Genomic DNA, 21,114 nt, shown 5'->3' with positions numbered 1-21,114 from the left:
GAAATATGCATGGGTGTTTGTGTGCAGACATCTGAGTGGGCTATTTGTAGAAGTAATTTCAGGCCCCCATAGTGGCCCATCTAAACAAGTTTGGGGTGACTGATGAGAGGACTTGTGAGAATTTTGCGCTGGTTATGGCTTTGTTTTTCTTGGTTGTTTGTGTCGCAAAGTGTGTAGGTAGTAAGCCGTGCATGCTAATTGTTGCTCCGTGGGTTTGAGAAGACAAGCACACCATGTGGCCTTAAATAAAAACAACGAAAAGAACACCAAAGATGTTTGAAAAGCTTTGAACCTCTTGCATGCTTATTGCCCAGATGGACTGTCCTTATGGTTTCTATGATTGGACAATCACAATTTGGTGGTACTATCACATGCCCATTTTGCAAATTGTGATATTTGAACCGTCAAAAGTTGCGGTAGGTTATTTGAACAGAATTTACATCAGGACAACAAAATGAAATTTTTATATCGTACAGTAATGGTTATCTCGGGGGGGGTGCAAATTTGTTTAATTTTATTTATTTATTTATTTATTTAAATTATTTTAAAAAATTTAATTAATTTATTTATTTTTTATTCGTTTATTTTGATTTACTTATTGATTTATTGACAGACCCAGAACTCTTCAGAAATTGCAGATAAACATTCAATATTAGTTCCCTATGGCGGAAACTAACGGATGATGGTTAATTTCGATTTAATTAATTTGCAAAGTATGCATTCTATTCATTTTTTTCTCTCTCACTCTCTCCATAGAGCTTCTTTGATGGCTGGGACTGCACAAAGAAGAAAGACAAAACCAAAGGGAGGCAGGACACCTTACTGGGATGTAAGTCATCATAATAATTAAAAAAAAAAAAACGTAGAATAAAATACCTTTCCCACTTCAATGTGCTTCTCTGTCAGATGATCGCCACAGAGTCAAACTCAACCCTCTCTTGGGAGACCCCAATTCCGACTATATCAACGCCAACTACATTGATGTAAGTTTGATTCTCTTTGACTTTTTCCTTTTAGTCTTTGACAAGAGATAAAAAAATAATAATCCGACCTCCGGCGCGGCCGTCACTCTTTTGTCCTGTAAACCAATCAGTCAGCTGGCCCACTTTCATCCAGTCAAACGACCTGCTTAGTTTTGTCACGCTTGTCGAACCGACCGCTGCATCACCCCCCCCTGACAAAGTCAGCTATCACTTTTATTAAAACCCAGAGAATAAACGCATTTAATACCACGGAGAGGAGATGAACCTTTTTTTTTTTGTAATGCTACTAATCCTTCTAAATGAAATCGACTTGATTGATGTTATTCAATCTCTAGTTGGGCGTGGGCGGGATGGATGTGCTGGACATTGAGTATTTGGAATCGGGGATGGGTAATGATCCTTTCCATTGTTCTCCTTGAGTGTTTTCCACACATCAAGTAATTCTCACCTCTTCTCAATAGGTAAATTGATTCCATGAGTTCTCCTCCATATCTGTCCCCCATTCACTTGTTTCAGAAAGGCTGATAGACGGCTGGGGGGAAGGAAAAAAAAAAAAACGCTACTTGCAGGGAAGAAAAATCAGCTTTTTAAAACTCAAGTTGTCGCAAGCAGCTAAAGATAGAAAGAAGCACATGCTTGTGTCTGCTGTGGATTTGTTGAGTTATGTCAAGGGAAGTGTGGCAATCTGATATAGATTCTTTGTCTCACTAGATTTATTTTGCACACCACGCATTGGGACTCGATACGGTGAGAAACTGAGGCGGAATGATTTCTCTCCCGACACTACCTTGGATGGTTGATAGCAAACTGTGGTTTCTGTCAAAGCCTTTCTGAAGGGTACATTTCTTGGAAGATAAACTTATTACGCAGTTAGGTCACTTTGATTGGATTAACCTTTTATGACAAATCAAATTTAGTAACACCCTGCAGGGATTTTTTTTTTTCCGCCCTTCTGGAGTGATGGCTGGTGGTGAGAAGCATTAGTAGAGTTCATTAGATTGGCACAGCATTAAGCTCCTGCTGGGTTACCGTGGTTACTTTTTGACTTGGAGACGTCATTTGAGTAAAAGTGCCATTTAAAATTTCAACGCGTCAAAATTAAAAGCATCAAGACCCCTGTTTTTTTCTTCCCTGCGGCGGAGTGGTTTTAAGTTGCAATTACAATGTCGAACACTAGATGTCAGACATTGCTTACTACCGTCTCCAACGCCAAGCTAGTTTTTGTATTTCAGAGAAGATGGGAAAGTGGATCCTGACACAAAAAAGCAGCACCAAGACCAAATCAGGTCAAGGAATTGGTGTCGTTTGGGTACACTCGGAAGCCTCCAAAACAAAGTAGCTAGCTTATTGCTAAGCTACACCATGTTCAGGTCAACAATTCGGATAATGATGATGAAGAACTGCTGTGAGGAACATTTGACTGCACGACAAAGCACAGATCAAGAGTTTTATCGATAGTGCCGACACTCCAGGGGAGCCTCCGCCGGTGGGAAAGTTTTGTTAGCTACCGGGCTGACGCAGCAGTTACCGCTTCAGTGTTTACTGATCTGAATCGGCTCCATCTCCACAACAAAAACTCAGTATGGATTCCACGGGTTTGATGCTGTGTTTAATCTTAGTTTCCCTTTTCTGATCGAGCCATGCCTGCTGACTGTTAATTGCAAGTCCGACATTGTTGCTAATACATTTGTACAATAGATGAGGGAAGCCTCTGCGGGAATTTAAATAAACAAACAACTATTGATATTATTTCCGCCAGTAACCGTTCTGTGTTCTACTTAGAGAGGCTACAATAGAATCAATATCATACATTCTGTATTTCCATCCATCCATCCATCCTATTCACCCTATCCATCCATCCATCCATCCATCCATCCATCCATCCATCCATCCATCCATCCATCCATCCATCCATCCATCCATCCATCCATCCATCCATCCATCCCACATTTTCACTGTAACAATATTCTTTCAAACCAGCGGTAAGAAGAAGCAAAGTGTTTCCCTCCGCTTCTTCCTCCCTTCCCTTCATTTAATGCTTGCTATGGTGCACTTTGCTTGAAGAAGAGGTGCAGAGTTTTGCATACGTTTGACAACCTGCCGCGCCTTTTGAGAAAGCAAGAGCAGGCTGATAATATGTTACCTTTCATTTCATCGCCACGGAAACGGTCTCACTTTGGCTCATCAAACCAGTCCGGCATCCATTTTATTACACATTCGTGACATGTGTAGCTATTAAAAATGTACTTATTCTGTCAGTCAATGTAGTTCCTTCTTGTGAAAAAATAATTGGATTTATTGTTTGATGTGTTATCAACGCACTAGCGCAGAGACTGATAGCGCTTTAGCACTCTAATATGGGGGGGGGGGGGGGGGGGATTAAGTTGTGATATGACCAGACCACAAGTTTAAATTTACATCTTCATAACTTTTCACTGCTATTCTGTTCTCATTACATACACATATATCTTATATATGTGTGTGTAAAATAGCTTCAAATAGCTTTCATTTATTCATTTCATTTGAGCCATTCTGACAATTATCCACACGTCAACATACATCCGGGAAAAATATACAGAACTCAACCCATATGACTTTTCATGATGCACCCAACTGTCTACCAAAAAAAAAAAAAAAAAAAAGCTTCTTTCATTAACTAGCATATATGTCTTCTTTTTCTACTCCCCTCCCCATTTCCTCAACTTTGCACCCCTGTAGATTCGGATTAACAGGGAAGTAAGTACTTCACCGCTTGTTCTTCTGCCTGCCATCGCTTGATTTCTCCTTCTCCCCACCTCCACCCCCCTCTTACCACTCTCCTCTATCCACAAATACTCAGTGTCTTTCCGGATTGTATTTATTAGACATGAAAAGGACAGGAAAAAAAAGGCCGTAATGATTTGAAATGAACATGAGTACATGTGTCCTCTCAACAGCGAGGACCTCGCTGTCATTGTTAGTCCTTATAAGTGCAACTGGGTTGGAAGTTTAGTTGCCATGGTGACTGTCGCAGCGGAGGAAGGGGAAGCATATAGGTTGGCAGGGCCAAGAGAAATTGTGGATAGCAGGCCTGATCATCCATCTCCATTTTCGGCATTTTTCCAATTATCTGACTCTGCTTACGACTCAGTTTTAGCAAGACAAAGAGTTTTTAGGCTAGGGGGGAGTTTCACAGTTGTCACAAATGTCAAATAATTTTTTATACATTTTATCTTATCATAAAAGCGCCCGTGAGTTTTTTCTAGAGAGCCGAACGTTTCCCCTTGCAAGGTTAGATAAACAGACGCTTCTTTTTAGGAGAGTGCTTGCTCATGCGCTGTGTCCACGCATTAAACTTTCCCCAGGTGATGTTTTGTCGTGTTTACTCCTCTCAAGACTGTGAAGGTGACTTCATTGTTAATCCATGTTCACGTCACCCCCCACCCGCCATATGAAAACGTCTTACATCGATGTAGCAAAGGCTGCGCCGGCGGGCCTTTGTTATGAAGGATCTAAAGATTTTTTTTTTTCTTACAAACTTGAATGTAATGATTTGGGGAAGCAATGTAAGATTCGGTTTGAAGGCAGCTTTTTTTTTTTTTTTGACACGAGGGGAAGAATCCATGGAAGAAAGCTGATTGTCTGTTGTAACCTGTCACATTTGTAACTTTGATCCGCAAGAACAGTAGACAAAAAGTTTCATTAACTTTGCAATTTCAGGTTTTCATGTCAATCATTTGTATTGCAAGTATTTTGTCACAATATTGACAGAAATATTTTTTTTTCTAATTGGATATGGTTGAGAGAATTCTTTTTGGCCCGATATTGTAAATAATGACAATTATTACACGTTTTTTTTGTCCAACCCAGAACATGTTAGTTAGTTAGTTAGTTAGTTAGTTAGTTAGTTAGTTAGTTAGTTAGTTAGTTAGTTAGTTAGTTAGTTAGTTAGTTAGTTAGTTAGTTAGTTAGTTAGTTTGACTTTTCAACCAAGAGTATGCTGCAAGATGTTTCAACTGTCCTAAAATTTTGAAAATATATTCAAATTAGTTTATTCACATTGAAAAGATTCTCCAATTTTTGTTATTAACTTAAAATAACTTTTTTTTTTTTGCTTTTAGATGACTTATCTTAAAATTTGGAGATGCTTTTTATCGGACTGACATGACATATTTCTTTTAATTTGCATTAATTGCCGTGGAAAGTTCCCACTGAAAACTTTTGTCATTTTGCAATAATGGAGCAATCGCCATCTTTACTTTTCCATCCTATTTTCCCTCGCGATTCAGGTATCGCTCAAACTCAGTGGGAATAAACCTTACCGAAAGAATCCCATTTTGACAGATTCATTGCCATTTTTTTTTTTTCCCCGCGAAAGCATCTTAAGAGCTCGCGGCTCCTCATAGAAACTACCAGCGCAAAGACACGAGTCAGCAGTCGGTCAGAAAGCAGTAAAACACAATACTGTCAGGGAAGCGGGTGAGATGATGAGAGGGAAAAGGGTGAGACACACAGCTGTGTGTGAGACAGATGGCTTACTCAGCATGTCATCTCTCTTTCAGGGCTACCATCGATCCAACCACTTCATCGCATCTCAGGGTGAGTGTCCTATCGTGTGTGTGTGTGTGTGTGTTTTTATGGTGAGCCAGGGTGTAATAAATCAAGGATTATGTCGTCGGTGAAGCCACTCGTGCACCAGCAGATTCAAAGGTGTTATTGTGCCTGCTTGCTTAATTAATCACGAAGGAAGCAGATAATTAACGCATTAGTGGAACGAATCGTCTCACCATTGTGGCGTTTTCTATTGTCTCAAAAAGAACACGAGGGTTCATCCGCGTCATTTCCCCCGTGAACTCGGAGGGACGGCGAGCATTTGAAATTTCAGCTCCACTGACTCCAAATTGTTCGGAGGCGTGTCATCTCCTCGGCAGCTGCTGTCACTAAGTCGCTCAAGAGCACTCGAGATGAAATTTGGAAGGAAGGAGACAAAAAAAAAAAAAAAGATGGCTTCCTGGCTTACTCCCTTCTTGTTTTAAAGTCGCTTTTTTTGGGCCTTGAAACGTCTCAAGGATGATTGATGGTCTTCAAGGCTTTCATCATTATCTTCTGTTGTTTTGTCTCACCCGTCACCTCTCTGGGGAATTCTTTATTAGTGGCACAATCTTGTGAGATCCTGCCATCAGAGGAAGGACACTAAGGTCCCAATAATATAGAAGTTCTCAAAGCAGCAACTTCTTTATTGATATGAAAGCTTTTTTTTCTTCTTCCTTCTGCTTTCCAGGACCCAAACAGGAGACACTCTATGATTTCTGGAGGATGGTGTGGCAGGAGAATTGTTTCAGCATCGTCATGATCACTAAACTAGTGGAAGTCGGCCGGGTAAGAAGGGTTCTTCCTTCTTAGCTCCGCCCACTATTAAGACTGACGTTGTTTATGAATAAACTGTTTGTATTTCTGGATAATCAGTCAGGTTGCAGTTCACTACATTTTGATTGTACTGGGGAGTAAAAGAACGGGGTGTGCGGATAAATGGGGTGAGCCTCCCCCCCCCCGAGGAACTCACAATACAACAGTTTTTTTTCCTACCATATGAGATTAACTACACAATATTTGTAAAATTAGAATACATAATCGTTATGCAACTCGATTAGGGAATTCTGTAAACAGAAACCTCTCGTGGAAATCAAGCACAGGAAAAAAATACACCTACTTACTATAATAAATTTATAATACTAAATAAATAAATATCAAAAGCGAATAAATAAATAAAGAAGAAATATCCTCAAATAAATGTTAAATTGAAAATGTCAATCCGTTTTTTTCCCCCCACAGTAATCACGGCATGTTCTGCAGAATGTTGGAATTAGGTCAAATGATGTCGACATTTGTCTCAGTAGTTTTCTTTGGATATTAGAAAGCACCAATGTTGTGTAATAGCATCAACAAATTGGCAGAAATATAAATACGGCACAAATTCCGAGAAAGGAGGTTACTGGCTGCACAGGTTTGCTCGTTTGTTTTGACGTACAGAAAATCTATTTTACAATAAGTGGCCTATTTTCTCATCCAAGTTATTACCTGGATGTATGGTTAAAATTACACCATTTTGGAAATCCGGCCTCGCGTGCTATTTGATTTTCCATTTGGAAACTACTCTGAGAAGAGTCAACAAATAAGCAATGGATGTTTTTCAGGGTCAGGCCTAGTAATTCTCTCTTTATGTTGCTAGTGTATAGTTGATGATGCCATTTCTTCAAACTGTTTCAAACAACACACTCCACCAGATATCATTGCTTTAAAAAAATAAATAAAAATGAAGTTCATGAGATGTCAAATACTGTTTCGAGCACTTGCATTAGAGTTGCATCACGACTACCAAGTATTTTGACGATATTTTTTTCAATCCGCAGGTGAAATGCTGCAAATACTGGCCGGATGACAGCGAGATGTACGGCGACATCAAAATCACTCTGCTTAAAACGGAGACGCTTGCCGAATACACAGTCCGCACTTTTGCCTTGGAAAGGGTGAGTTTCATGATCAATGAATAAATGAATTGGATGAAATGATGATGTATGTTCATCTCAATCTTTCTACCAAATTGGGAAGTACCGAATCCAACAATTCTCTGCAAGGAACGTAAGAGCCAAATTTCATTCCCGCAATTTTCGTGGTGAGCTTTCCCAACGGTACTTCAAATTCAAGTGTTTCGAGCAAAGTTGTGTTTGACGGAGCTTATTCCTGCTCCGCCGCTTTCTATGGCTCATTACCAACGACAGTTTCGAGTCTTTCTCTCACCTGCTGAAGTAAGCCTTGAAATTAGAAACCGCGTATGGGAAGCGGATTAAATACTCGACAGGGTTGGCTGCTGATAGGCTCGAGGGTCACGTGTTAATCTGGAAAGAATTAACAGTCGTTATAGAGACGCCATTTTCCTGTCTTTCCAGCTCTTCCAACATTCGGCCCGATTGGCTTTCTTTGCCGTCTGTCAATCTCCTTGGGGAGCCTCACTGGAAGAGCTCCAAGCGTCTCTGGAAACACAAACACGGCATTATCAACACACTGTCACACTCGCTCTTTCGTAAGCACACGCTGCTGTTTATTCAAATCAGCAAGAATTTAGGAGCCGGTGACATCTTGTTTTTTTAGAAGCTTTCTGAACATGGGGGTGTATTTCTGTCTTCGACAAATCTTTACTCTGCAGACTTTGTGGTCTGAGGATAGAGGGAGAAATTGTTGTGTGACTGCAGCCAGCCCCCCTTTGAGCGCCCAGGGCCTGAGTTATTCCTTTCCACGTCTGTAAAACTGCATCTGCTGCGAGTCAGCGATGCCCTGAGGCCCGACTGTCCTAGAAGACCCAAGACCCCATATAAATAATGCCCACAGCTAAGAAATCTGTCACATCTATCACAGAGGGGCAACATCACTGAATAGATGGGAGCCCGTCTTTAAATATTTTTTTTTTTTAAAAAAGGCCCCCCTTGGCTGTGATGCAAAATGTTGTGTTTTACACGCTCATGTTAAGTTTCTGTTGACAGAGAGGATACTCAACCAAGCATGAGGTCCGTCAGTTTCACTTCACATCCTGGCCCGAGCATGGGGTGCCCTATCACGCCACTGGTTTGCTCGCCTTTATACGAAGGGTGAAAGCTTCGACGCCCCCCGACGCCGGTCCTGTCGTCGTCCATTGCAGGTAACTTGCTTTTAAGTATCTTTAGCGTCAAACAGTCCAAAAAAAAACCCGAAAAATGCAGCAGTAGTTTATCTTCTGTTTAGGAAATGAGCCATGCAGACAAGTGCATTTGTTTTGTACATAGTGAATTATTATGCTATAAAAACACAAATTGCATTTGTTATTGCTTTGAGTCTAAATAGTCCAAGAGAGGCTGTTTAATTTCGGCTGGAAGTTGCCGGGTTTATCTTTTATTTTTTTCAAAGCTATGTGATGCTCTTTCAAACTTATGAATAAGTTCATTGTTCCGACAAAAGGCACGTCGCTTGCCGTGATGTCTCCGAACTAGAAGCTGAGCTTCGCTGTGTTTGTTTACGTGTAGCTAATGTATGAGGCCTTTGCAATTGCTAATGAACTACATTCCAGAACTTGACTTTGGGTAAACTATGAATATCAATAATGTGGTTAATTACGCATTGCATGCATGTTTGTTAGATAGAAATTTTCTGACTCACCCTGGCCTGTATTATTTTTTTAACATCCCATTAGACAAGAAAAAAAAAACAAAATAATTCATTTTTTATTTAATCGCAGAATCGAAACAATTTGACAAACTCTCAATAGTCTCATGAATATTGACCCACAGTGCTGATCATAGCACTTAAAACACTTAAAGTTGAAAAAATTAAGTGCCATGTATAATCAACCCATTCAAAAATGCTGTATTATTCTACCATACAATGAAATACCTTAATTCATTTTTAAATACTAATAATTTTAATCCTCGAAGCAGGTGACCTTGGATTTCCATCTCAATTTCTCCAGCTTTTGTTAAAATTTCAAAACAACCTTCAACCTTTGTAGCTACTATTTTGAAGCAGCTCTTGATTTAAATCGTCACATCTTTTCGGGTAGTCACTGACACTTAACATAATGAAAGTACAGTAAAGTTTTCATGCCACCAGAGAAGACTTTGATCTTCGAAGCTCCTACAACTTTCAAATTGCGTGGAGCACCGATGGAGTGCAACAGGCGCGCCTATTCATTATTGAAAGGCCAACTCAAAAAAGACTTGAAGATGTGTGAGGTTCCTAATGATGTTCTTTCTGTGTGTGGCAGTGTGGGGGCGGGCCGCACGGGTTGCTACATTGTGCTGGATGTCATGTTGGACATGGCTGAGTGTGAAGGTGTGGTGGACATCTACAACTGCGTCAAGACTCTCTGCTCACGACGCATCAACATGATCCAGACAGAGGTCAGAGCAATTGGAGTCAAACATCCAGTCAGCCATTAGCAGGAGAGTGTTTATATTTTCCACCTTGCGCGGAATGGAGTCTAAAATACCGTATTTTCCGGACTATAAGGCGCACCTTCAATGAATGGCCCATTTTAAAACGTTGTCCTTATATAAGGCGCACCATTAGTGCATCATGTCATATTTTTAATCCAAATCAAACCATTATCCATTTTATCTGTTTTATTTCAACTTCAGACGCAACAAATTGCTTTATAATCACAAAATAAGATCCATAGTCTTTTTGATTCATGATTCATAGTCTTCAGCGGGCCACTTATGATTGATTTCATGACGCAATGCTTTGGGCCGGTTTAAATTTAGGAATTTGGTCCATATATAAGGCGCACCGGACTATAAGGCGCACTGTCGGCTTTTGAGAAGATTTTAGTTTTTTAGGTGCTCCTTATCGTCCGGAAAATACGGTATACATTTTGGCTTCTTGTTAAAAAAAATTCCACCAAGTTTGCTTTTTATTCCCTCTGAGACATTCACAAAGGTCAACGTTGTCTCGGCATGTGCTGCGTAGGCACGTCCCAGTGTTTAGATGTGAAGATCATTTGCATATTCAACATTTATTATGCAAAGCCAATATTGGCATAGCTGTTTATTACAGTTGTAGCCATTTGCCTTAATTAAAAACCTAGCCAATCCAGGAATGTTTGTATTTGTTCTACAATAGCTTTGTTACACTACCGGCATGTTTAATTTAGTTTTTGTATCGAGTGCATTAATGTTGCAGTGGCGTTGACTGTTTTATAGTAAGCGGTGCCTATTATTTCCACACTTTCACATCCCTGAGCGAGGCCTTCTAAAAGCATACAAATCCATGTCGAATGTGTTATACTTGACTGTACGTGTGGATGAATAATGTATGATTTGTGTCTCTGAAGTTGTTGTTTTTTTGTTTGCCTAAAGGAGCAGTATATATTCATCCATGATGCCATTTTGGAGGCTTGCTTGTGCGGCGAGACGGCCATCTTGGTCAACGAGTTCGCGGTTGCCTACAGAGAATTACTGAGGGTGGATTCCCAGAGTAATTCCTCACAGCTCCGGGAGGAATTTCAGGTCAGGTTTGTTTTTGGAATGGTGAACCAACTGCACACTTTGATGGAGCCCCCATCTGTGAATAGTTTTTTTTCTCACAATAAACAGTGAAAACAGGAATGAAATCGTACATAGTCAAACTGTTGCCATAAAAAGAAAAACGTTAAATTTTAAGTAATGTTTGATTTTGCCGTTCTTTACTGTCATTAGTTTTAAAAGGGGTTAATGGGTTTGGAATAGAACTATAAAAAAAATTAAAAAAAGGAAAGGCAGGTTGACTTCATTCATTGTGTAGTTAATTTCATAATTCTCAAATCTGTAAAAAAAGGATGTTAGCCACTTATCTGCTGCTTCTGACTGACTCCATCTTCTTTCATTATTGATTGATGTTTTTCCCCAAAATGTTTCTCAAAAATTAGAATTAAAGATATTTATCAAGCACACAATCAGCGTACTCAACGTCCTAATTTACATCAGTGCAGAATTGTAGCTTCACTTCCTCTGCCCTCTGCTTTTATTAAGACGTCTGCATTATTCATTACAAACAAAATGGACGCCTAGCTTGCAATAGTACGCAACAAACCAATATTTATTGTGGCAGTTTCTTCTTTGGCACATCCCCACCTTTCCTTTTCTGTAATTACGCCAATGAACACAAATAGACACAAAAACAATGATGGAGGCAATAAAAGCGTGTGAACTCTGAGCGGTTGTAATTGGCTCCATATTGCACTCCGAACATATACGCAACCTCCAATTCTTCACCTAAAACAACAAAGCGACAGAGTACAGCTGCTCTGCTTTATTATGACATTTTGAAATGTGCAAAGAAAAACAGGAAGTAGTTTAATGAGCTTGTTTTTGTTGCGTTTGCGCCACATGTGCTTCCACACAAACGCGGGATTTGTGTGTATCGCGGCGTGGGATGACGATAGTGACACTTCACTGTGCGACCACATTAAAAGCATTGGTCGGGAACAACACGCCGGCTGCACGTTTCATCAGATGTTGATACGAAGAGAAGACAACCAGCTGTGTTCTCGCATGCTCTTCTTGCCTCATCCTCCGCCCCCATCTTCCAGCAGTGCTTGCGTCGACCGCCAACCGCACTGAATCCCGGTTTAGCATTTCAAAGTGAAAAACTGGGGAAGCTCGTGAGCTTCCTTTAATTTCATGCGGTTTTATCCCTTATGTTCTACGTCAGAATCATAAAGCATGTATGTTGGGGATTAGGCACATGTGCGACCAGTGAGACCCTGTAATTCTAAACATGCCTTGCATTGATGCTGCCGTCTTATCCGACTGCGACTGTTTGGAAGCTTCCCTGCCACCCAAAAAGATATTTGCTTTCTGATTTGAGCCAAATCTAAGTTGTATGATTGATGCGGAGCCTTTGCCAAGTAAAGATGATGGACTTTGTTGGGTATTTTTTAGATAGCTTGGAGGATTTTCATGATATGTTGCGGATGGCTAGCATTTCCTAGCAGTTGCGTTAATATGGTTCCTTCTCCAGACACTAAACTTTCCGATTTGTGCCAAATCTAAGTTGTATGATTGATGCGGAGCCTTTGCCAAGTAAATATGATGGACTATGTTTTTGTTAGTTTGGAGAATGTTCATGATACCTTGCGAATAGCTAGCATTAGCGCTAATTGACTTAAAAGAAAGCTAACGTAATATCTCATTATTTGACCGTTTCCTTCTCCAGACACTAAACTCTGTGACTCCACACTTGGATGTGGAGGAGTGCAGCATCGCCCTGTTGCCCCGAAACCGAGAAAAGAACCGCAGCATGGACGTTCTGCCGCCCGATCGCGCCCTGGCCTTCCTGGTGACGACGGAAGGGGAGAGCAACAATTACATCAACGCCGCTCTGGCCGACAGCTTCCACCAGCAAGCTGCCTTTATCGTGACCCCGCACCCTTTGCCCGGCACCACGGCCGACTTCTGGAGGCTGGTCTTCGACTACGGTTGCACGGCCGTGGTTATGCTCAACCAACTGAATCAGTCCAACTCAGCCTGGGTGAGGTCAAAAAGCCGTCCGTTGTTTTTCCCCCCCAATGAACTCGGTTGATAAATGTGTCTCACAGGTGACACCGTAGTTTTTCTATCAGTCGGAACTTCTTTTCCACGCCGTCCTCTGCCATCGTTCCATCTGTGTCTCACTGTGCCCGGGATTAGTTCCTTCATGCCATTTTGTCTGGCTTTGATCCCTGACCACATTGATCTCAAGGAACGACTAGATAACACCCGGCCCACTTTTTTTCTTCCCCCTCCTCAAGTTCCATCTCCGGAGAATAGGCTTTTACTGCCCTCCAGCCCCATCTCAGGCTTCTTTTTGTTGGCGCCCCACTTTTTCAATCTCGGCTCATGCTGCATGACTTCTCCCTCCTCCTCCCTCCTCCTCCCTCCTCCTCCTCCTCTGCACTAGCGCCTGTTAGATTTTAATTGTGTTTCATGTCGTCCCGACAACAGAGAAGGAAATCTCAGTCGTGATCAAGAGGAAAAAGGTTAAGAAAAATATTGAAAATGTACCAGATAATGAAACGCAAGGCGCTTGAAAATAGACACCGCTTTGCTTCTCGCGTAAGATTGCATTTACAAATGAAACGCAACTTTGGCATAATCAAACTCGGCTCAGTACAAATTTAAAAAAAAACATGTTTCATCATGTCGCGGGCTCACGCTAAATCATTCATCTTGGTCAAAATTACACCGAGGCTGTGGAAATGCTTAAAACATGGATTCTGTCAAATAAATGTGCAATAAATGCAGCAGGTTGAAATATTTTCATTTTTATCACCTCCCTGTTCAAATCTTTTTGTTTCTTTTTGTGAAAATCGAGTCGTTGCCACTTCTTTGGCAATTTTAATCACGATACTCTGTTATGAGCGCTGTTGGGGAGTTAATTTGAGGGATTGGAGTTCTCTGCCTTGCTTGCAATCTCATAAAGAACATTACAGCTCCCCAACTCATTCTTCTTCTCTGCTATTATTAACACCAGCCTGCTGTGTCTGGGCACCTCCTGTTGTTCCAGGGGCTCCTATAACCCATATGGAAGCAAAATTTCGAGTGTCAAAAACGGCCTTCTACTTTGTGTGAATCTTATAATGAGAACAGAGTCAGAAAAGTCAGTGATTTCTCAAAAGATACAGTCAATTTCAAATCCACCACAAGTGACGCAATGATGAAACCAGACATCTTTTTTCTGAAGCGCATTGTGAGCTGCAGCGATTATACATTTCTACTTTTCTTCAGAATAGTCTAGATGGTTAATTTTTTAAATATCTATTTGACTACCAAGTGGAACCAGCTTGATTTGTTTGTTTTGACATGCTATCCGGTCTCAGTCACTTTTTCCCAATGAGGAGAAAATATTCGTTAATTGAAAGGCTGATGGTTTTTTAATGGTCTCTTTTATACGGCTTAACTTTAATTGCCTGATGAACAAATTTGAGTTCTTTTTCACTCTCATGACTTATTGAAGTTATAACATTCCCGAGAGTGTAAAACATCTTTACTGTCACCGTCGGGACTGTTTGCTTGCATGCACTCACACTTTATTTCTCTTTTTATTAGACTTTGGACATTTTATTAGCTCACGCTTTTAAAAACTTCCCTAGTTCTTTAGTTTCCCAATTTTCTGGTAAAGCACATGTTTTTTTTATTTAGAATAGTCTCACTGTTCTCTTTCTATCAGCTTCTACTAACTTCCGCTAATGCCAAAGGGAAGGCTGCACCGCTGTGGGAGTGATCAAAGCCGACCAATCAAAGTGCCTCCTTTCATTTAAAATAAGCGGAGGCACAGCAGCCCTCAACCTAATTATATATTTGCATTTGTGAACACTTGACCAGCTAGCTGTTTTGAACCTAAAAAGCTTCAAAACTGCATTTCTGATTAAAGCAACCCTTGTTCTATATTATTTGTCCCACCTGTAGCCATGTGTCCAGTACTGGCCCGAACCTGGTCTACAACAATATGGACCCATGGAGGTGGAGTTTCTCTCCATGTCAGCCGATGAAGATGTCATTACTCGCCTCTTTCGGGTCAAGAACGTCACAAGGGTGAGCATCTTCGGGGTTTAAAAAAGAAACACACGCATTTGTCATGTTGCTCCACTCACATAGGATAGCTTATTATTCTAAGCTTATTATAAATGCATGAGCTGTGGACCATATGTGAGTCATCTCAAAGTCAAAGCATTGTCGGCATGTCTGAGAAGAAGAAAAAAGCTCCAGTCTGAGGGGAATGATTTGAATTTCTATACAACAACTTTGTGTGCGCATGTGTGTGGGTGTGTTAGTGTGAATGCATAACTTGATGGTGGATTTTTACAGCATTGGTCTTTTCATCTTATCTTGATTTCAGGGGCTTACTCAACAGCATCTCTCAACTTCTATAAATTCATTTTGAAAATACATCCCACAAATTTCTGTTAGGTTATTCATAGACTGTATTATAACAGTGCTTGGCAACTTTCCAACATGCAAATTCAGGCTTCACATCTTTCTTTAGTGTGTGTATATAAAAATTATATATATATATATATATATATAAAAAATGTTATCTTATATATTAATTATTAATTATAATTATTAATTTTATAATACATATAGAATTTTTGTATTTTATTGATTGATTTTTAATTTAAAAATGGTCTTTAAGGGGATGTGTTGGATTTGCTCTTCTCTCCCTAAACCAAAATTTTCACCCCTTTCATTATGTTGATGATGTGGATGCAGGTTGTGTTTTAGACACTGAAATCTGCATAAACACATGCATGAATTCTGCTCCCTGTCAAGCAATTACAAAAGGCAATCTGCATGCAAGGTGGTCCACCCGGCCAGTTTTTTTTGCAAGCGGTGCTACATGCCGTGCCCACGACATCTTGTCTTGATTGCCACCCTCACCTTCTCTATCATCTGCCCTTGGTTTGACCCTCTCTTGCCATGGTACTTGCGTCCCACTCATGGACTTCAAGGGGGGGGGGGGGGGTATTTAGTGGAGACAGGAGGGACTGGAAGAATTTTGCAAGCATGATGAGCACAGTATGGAGGAAATGCACCGTAAGCACGTGCAGCTTTGAGAGAAGCATATAAGAACAAGAAAAACAGCCCAGTGTGAGGGCTGTAAAGCAATTCCTCCCTGTGTCATTGATGCCTTTGCAAAGCCAATTTGCATGACTTACAGTTCTCAACTGCTCCTTAAGTGTTAGGTGAGAGTCTTGAGGGCAAGGTTATGAACACACTGAGACCTCCTTCTGTCTCACACACACACATGCGCGCACCCCCACACACATTTACAGTTGTTGTGCCACTTGCTACTGCAGACCCATATATCTCCCAGTCACTGTGCTGACTGAGCACAGCTGAGAATGCCAGCAGGCAGCCTGGGGAACGCTCAAACAAAACTAGTAAACGACAAAAAAATAAAATAAAATACGGATGCAGCTGTAAATACCAGCGCCAAAAGAAATCCTTCGGTTTGTTGGCAAAGGGATTGCAGAGTGACTTGCAATAATATTGCAAACGAGCAATTAAGCGGGAAATAATATCCTTTACTGGTGTGACGGAGGGTAACATTTGTCCCGTTTTACGTGAAGCATACAGCAAGATTAAAATGTGACTTTTTAATTATACAGTCGTTAATTTTTGTTGACTTTTTTTTAAATTTAATGCATTTTCATATGTCTTTGGAGCAGGTAGTTTAATTTTTTTATACTTTTTTATTTTCTTAAATATCCCGTTTTTTGTTTCATTTTTATTCGATTTAGTATTAGTTTTATTTTTTTTAATATATGAAGAATTTGTTGAGTGTTGGTGTCGATGGCAAGAAAGTAAACTACAATAAATATACACATATATATATATATATAAATTTTAAAAATATATATTTATTTAAAAACTAAAAATAAGTAAAAAAATATATATACAATTTCATTGACTATTTCATTAAATGTTTTTTCAATTTTATGATAACGTTGGCATACACTTTAATTGATCGGCTTATTGAACGCAAAACATCTGTTTTCCAGTCCAATCTGTCTTTTCTGTGAAGTAAAAAAGAACATTTTGATTTGTTGCCTGCTTTACAACACAAAAACTCATTGTTTGAAGTCAAAATTGCTAAAACGTTGTTCCGTGTCAACAAGTCAATCCCTATTGGCAGAACCTCGCCGCGCCCTAACCCATCCACTCCTCACGCTTCTACTTTTGTTTCTCATCTTCTAGCTGCAAGAGGGCCAGCTGGTGGTGTGTCAGTTCCAATTCCTTCGCTGGTCGCCATACCGGGACGTTCCCGACTCTAAGAAGGCGTTCCTCAACCTGCTGGCTCAAGTGCACAAGTGGCAAAGAGAGTGTGGAGAAGGCCGCACCGTGGTCCACTGCCTGTGAGTAATCGACCAACGACGGCGACTCCGAGAATCAACATTGCTAATGTTGTTATTTTGAATTGAATTGCATTGTTTGGTATGCGCTCCCCCCCTTCCCCCACACAACGTGGCGCTTAATGAATATGAATGGTCCATCCAGGGCATTGCCAACACATCACACGTTCATCCCCCTCCCGAAAGCGCATCACTCAACGGTGTCACACGGAATTACGCGCGACAACGGGGAAAGAGATTATGGAGATCAAATCAATTATGACTTAATAAAAAATGTGATGCTTCTCACTACTGCAAATCCAGGACGGCCACGGCACTGACAGCAATTGATTACCCTCCCAATTGCTTTTATTGGTTGCACCGGCTACTTTTTGCTACCTCTGCTGCGTTGGCCTCAGGAGAGTGCAAGTAGATTGTCCTTTAGTACTTTATTGATATAGTGTTAACTTTGTGATGACTAGAGCAATAGGTTGGAGGAAATGCCAGGATGCACTTTTATTTCTTTATTTTCCCCGAAACAGCTTTTACGGAATTTTCTATTAGTGCATCCAGACATTGCACCGTCTAGCAGTCTCTTTTAAAGAGGGTGATGTGATAAATTGTATTTTGTCATTCCTATTAGCTCTTTATCTATGGTATCCATATTTGGTCAATTAAATGGGGTGTTTGTTCGACCCCTATGAACTTGTATTTGATTTCTCCCAAACAGTAAATAAGGCAAAATAGACCTAATTTTTGTGTAAAAAAAAAAAAATATTAGAAAATAACAATGTGTAAAAAAAAAAATTAATAATCGTAATATAATCCAAATTATAATAAAATAATACATGTTAAGAAAGCTTGATTTCGACATGGCGTGCTTGTGAATATATATACATGACATGCTTTCAAATTTATAGTCAGTCCCAGTTACTCTGTCTATTAATTATTCATAGTTATTCTTCGTACTTATTCATATTCATACTCTTTGTGTTTCAAGACAACACAACATTAAAACTGCATACATCAAGTGATGCAAATTTATTTCAATAAACAAAATGGCAAAGCATGTGTAGTATATTTATTTAACTAGTTAAAGTGTAAAACGAGATTTTTTTTTTTGCCCCTTTTTTTTCAAGTTGAGTAGATTATGTAAAACCAAGCTGGTTCTGTTCAGTGGAAAAGTGACAGTTGCTTTGTCCTTCCGAACAACTTCCATGTGGTCTCTCCTCTCCTCCCCAGTAATGGTGGCGGTCGCAGCGGGTCTTTCTGTGCCTGCAACATTCTCCTGGAGATGATCCAGTACCAGAACATGGTGGACATCTTCTACGCCGTCAAGACACTACGCAACTGTAAACCCAACATGGTGGAATCGCTGGTGAGCGTTTGTAAATAAAGCAGTAAGGTCGTTTGAGTGTTGTGTCACTTGAGGAATGACTTTGATTTTTTTTCTCAGGACCAGTATCGATTCTGCTATGACCTCATTCTGGAGTACTTGGACTGCTTTGAAGGGAGATAGCAACAACATGCAGAACAAGTATCCCGCATGTTTGATTTAAGGTCGCCCGTAGGCGCTTCTACGTCACTGCTTGAACCTGCTATTGAAAGAACTGAATGACAAAAAAAAAAAAAAAAAAAGTGGTTCAAAATTTTAACCTTTAATGTACAGCTGTGATTTTTCTTCTTGTGGTGACATTTTATCTTTTTTAAAAAGAAAAAAAATGGCGCTTTCGCCGCTGTACTGAAGCTCTGTTGTGCCAAGGCTTTCTGTAGCCCAAAAAAAAAAAGAAGAAAAAAAAATCTATTATGAATGACAAAATTGACCCGTGTTGTTGTGAAGTTGGGTCACCTTGGCCGTGATTCATTGTTTGGGTTACAACAGCGTTATCTCTACATGGACTTTTTTTTTTTCCCCCTCCAAGAGCAGTTCATTGTGCTTTTGGCATGAATTAACTAGCATACCATAAACGGCCTTATTCTCTGACAATAACACACGATAAGTTTCCACAAAGCGGACAAGAGATTTTCCAGTCTTCTATTTTTTTTCCCGTCTTGTGTTGGCCACACAGTTGATCTTTTCCTTGGACTATTTACTGTTGCAGTGCCAAACCCTACGACTGACTTGAACATTTTCTTATTTTCTTTTTTCTGCTTTATCTTGATAGATAATCATTCAGTATGTACTTCACTCTGTGATTGTATCTCGCAACAATTTGGAAAGAAAGAGGAGTATAAAAAGTGCTTTCGCTAACTGTAGCAGTTGGATTAAATTATGTACGCTAGCATTCATGAGGCTTCTGGATTGAGTTGAATTATGGCATTAAGAGTTATTACCGTTCATTCTCGCTTAAAATGACTCTCGAGTTTCCTCGAATCGCTAAGATCGACCCCGACATTTAGCAAGTGCTGTAGTGCTTAATAATTATATATATATTTTTTTTATTCGGTGCTAAAATGAAAAACAGATTAATGCCACAGCGTAGTAAAACTGTTTTGAGAAATGCTAACACTGCAGAAGTATGTTATTGATCATTTATAAGCAATGTAAAATATCCAAAAGAATAACATTTATACCAAAAAATACAGCCAATTTTGTGGTCACCAGATAAAATAAAAATTGGAACAACACATTTAGGCCTCTCGCATTCCTAGTCATTTTATACAATTGCCGATAGCGCAGTGGAAAAGTCACTGTACATGTCTGAAATATATTTTTAACAAACATAAATGCACCACGAGGGAATTATTTTCCTGGTATTTTTCTCCAAAGGCAGGAAAATGTTATCTGTGAGCAGCCATTATCATCCATCATCAGCCTTTAAAATGCTCTAGCTAGCATACCTCCCCAAACAGTATAAAGAGCAGCTTTTTCCCGGACATGCCCTAATAGACCCCTGAAAGCCACAGAAAGCTGACAAATGGAAGCCAGGTGGACATTTTGCAGCTGCGCTTAAGAAAAATAATGTGCGCTCGGAATGATTACGAAAGGGGAATGAGGTAGCTACTGTTTAGCCAGTGATCAAAACAATCACTGGATTAAAGCAGCAAGTGCCTGAATATTTTTTTTGTGGCGGCGGATGGACGGAATGTGTATATACAAATACTGTACATTGTGAATACTTTGTGAATAGTAAACTGTGTCTGCCCAATTGTGACTACTCCATAACCATCAAATTGAATGTCTTGTAAATGACATTTTCCGTCGTTAATTTGCGCTATTAACAACCACGTCCGTTTGAGTGCAGCATGTTGGACTCATTTTCCTATAAAGATGCCCAAACCACCCCCCGCTGTGCTTTTCAGCAGCTACTCCCACCATGTGAGTGAAATGTACTTTTTGTCATTCCAAAGCTTTTAATAATGACTGCGCTCCGACTGCCATGTTGGTTCCGTTGACTTCACTTGTTTTCTTGTAGGAACCAATGATACATGACTACTGTGTTTTTGAGCGTTGTGTTTGTGAAGAAAAGTGTGTATTTACATAGCGGTATGGAGAAGGAAGTTTAACAATAAAAGAACAAGATGGCGTAAGAAGAGCTTGTTGTCGATTCAATTTAAAAACAAAAACAACTTTCTGATTGATTTGTCCGTCGAAGAAAGAACAGGACATCCTTCTTGCTGTTAGTTTTCGACCCTCAATGTTTTTTTTAATCTTCCAATTTTCACTTCGGCCAAATGTGAACGCGAGCAATTTTCATCAGGGCAAGAATCAATTTGCTTCTTTGTACTTCAACCTGTACTTAGATTTTTATTAAGACATGTGTTTTCACAATT

At 39.9% G+C, this 21,114-nt stretch overlaps 1 protein-coding gene across 4 annotated transcripts in view; it reads left to right on the top strand.

The window, feature by feature from the left end:
• The window catches only part of ptprub (protein tyrosine phosphatase receptor type Ub), a 119,636-nt gene extending 98,762 nt beyond the window's left edge, over positions 1-20,874 (top strand). For all 4 annotated transcript variants that reach the window (XM_061288676.1, XM_061288674.1, XM_061288678.1 and 1 more), the window contains 13 exons: positions 757-829; positions 907-983; positions 5,525-5,561; positions 6,244-6,341; positions 7,373-7,489; positions 8,501-8,655; positions 9,754-9,889; positions 10,847-10,996; positions 12,684-12,998; positions 14,915-15,040; positions 17,207-17,364; positions 18,583-18,718; positions 18,797-20,874. In XM_061288676.1, the coding sequence (XP_061144660.1) occupies positions 757-829; positions 907-983; positions 5,525-5,561; positions 6,244-6,341; positions 7,373-7,489; positions 8,501-8,655; positions 9,754-9,889; positions 10,847-10,996; positions 12,684-12,998; positions 14,915-15,040; positions 17,207-17,364; positions 18,583-18,718; positions 18,797-18,859 (1,641 nt within the window). In that variant the 3' untranslated portion in view covers positions 18,860-20,874. The remainder of the gene's footprint in view (positions 1-756; positions 830-906; positions 984-5,524; positions 5,562-6,243; positions 6,342-7,372; positions 7,490-8,500; positions 8,656-9,753; positions 9,890-10,846; positions 10,997-12,683; positions 12,999-14,914; positions 15,041-17,206; positions 17,365-18,582; positions 18,719-18,796) is intronic.
• The last annotated feature ends 240 nt before the right edge of the window (positions 20,875-21,114 follow it).

The sequence above is a fragment of the Syngnathus typhle genome, linkage group LG10, assembly GCF_033458585.1.
Source record: "Syngnathus typhle isolate RoL2023-S1 ecotype Sweden linkage group LG10, RoL_Styp_1.0, whole genome shotgun sequence".
Lineage (NCBI taxonomy): Eukaryota > Metazoa > Chordata > Actinopteri > Syngnathiformes > Syngnathidae > Syngnathus > Syngnathus typhle.
Note: the sequence above shows the minus strand (reverse complement) of the source record. Positions and strands in the feature narration are given on the sequence as shown.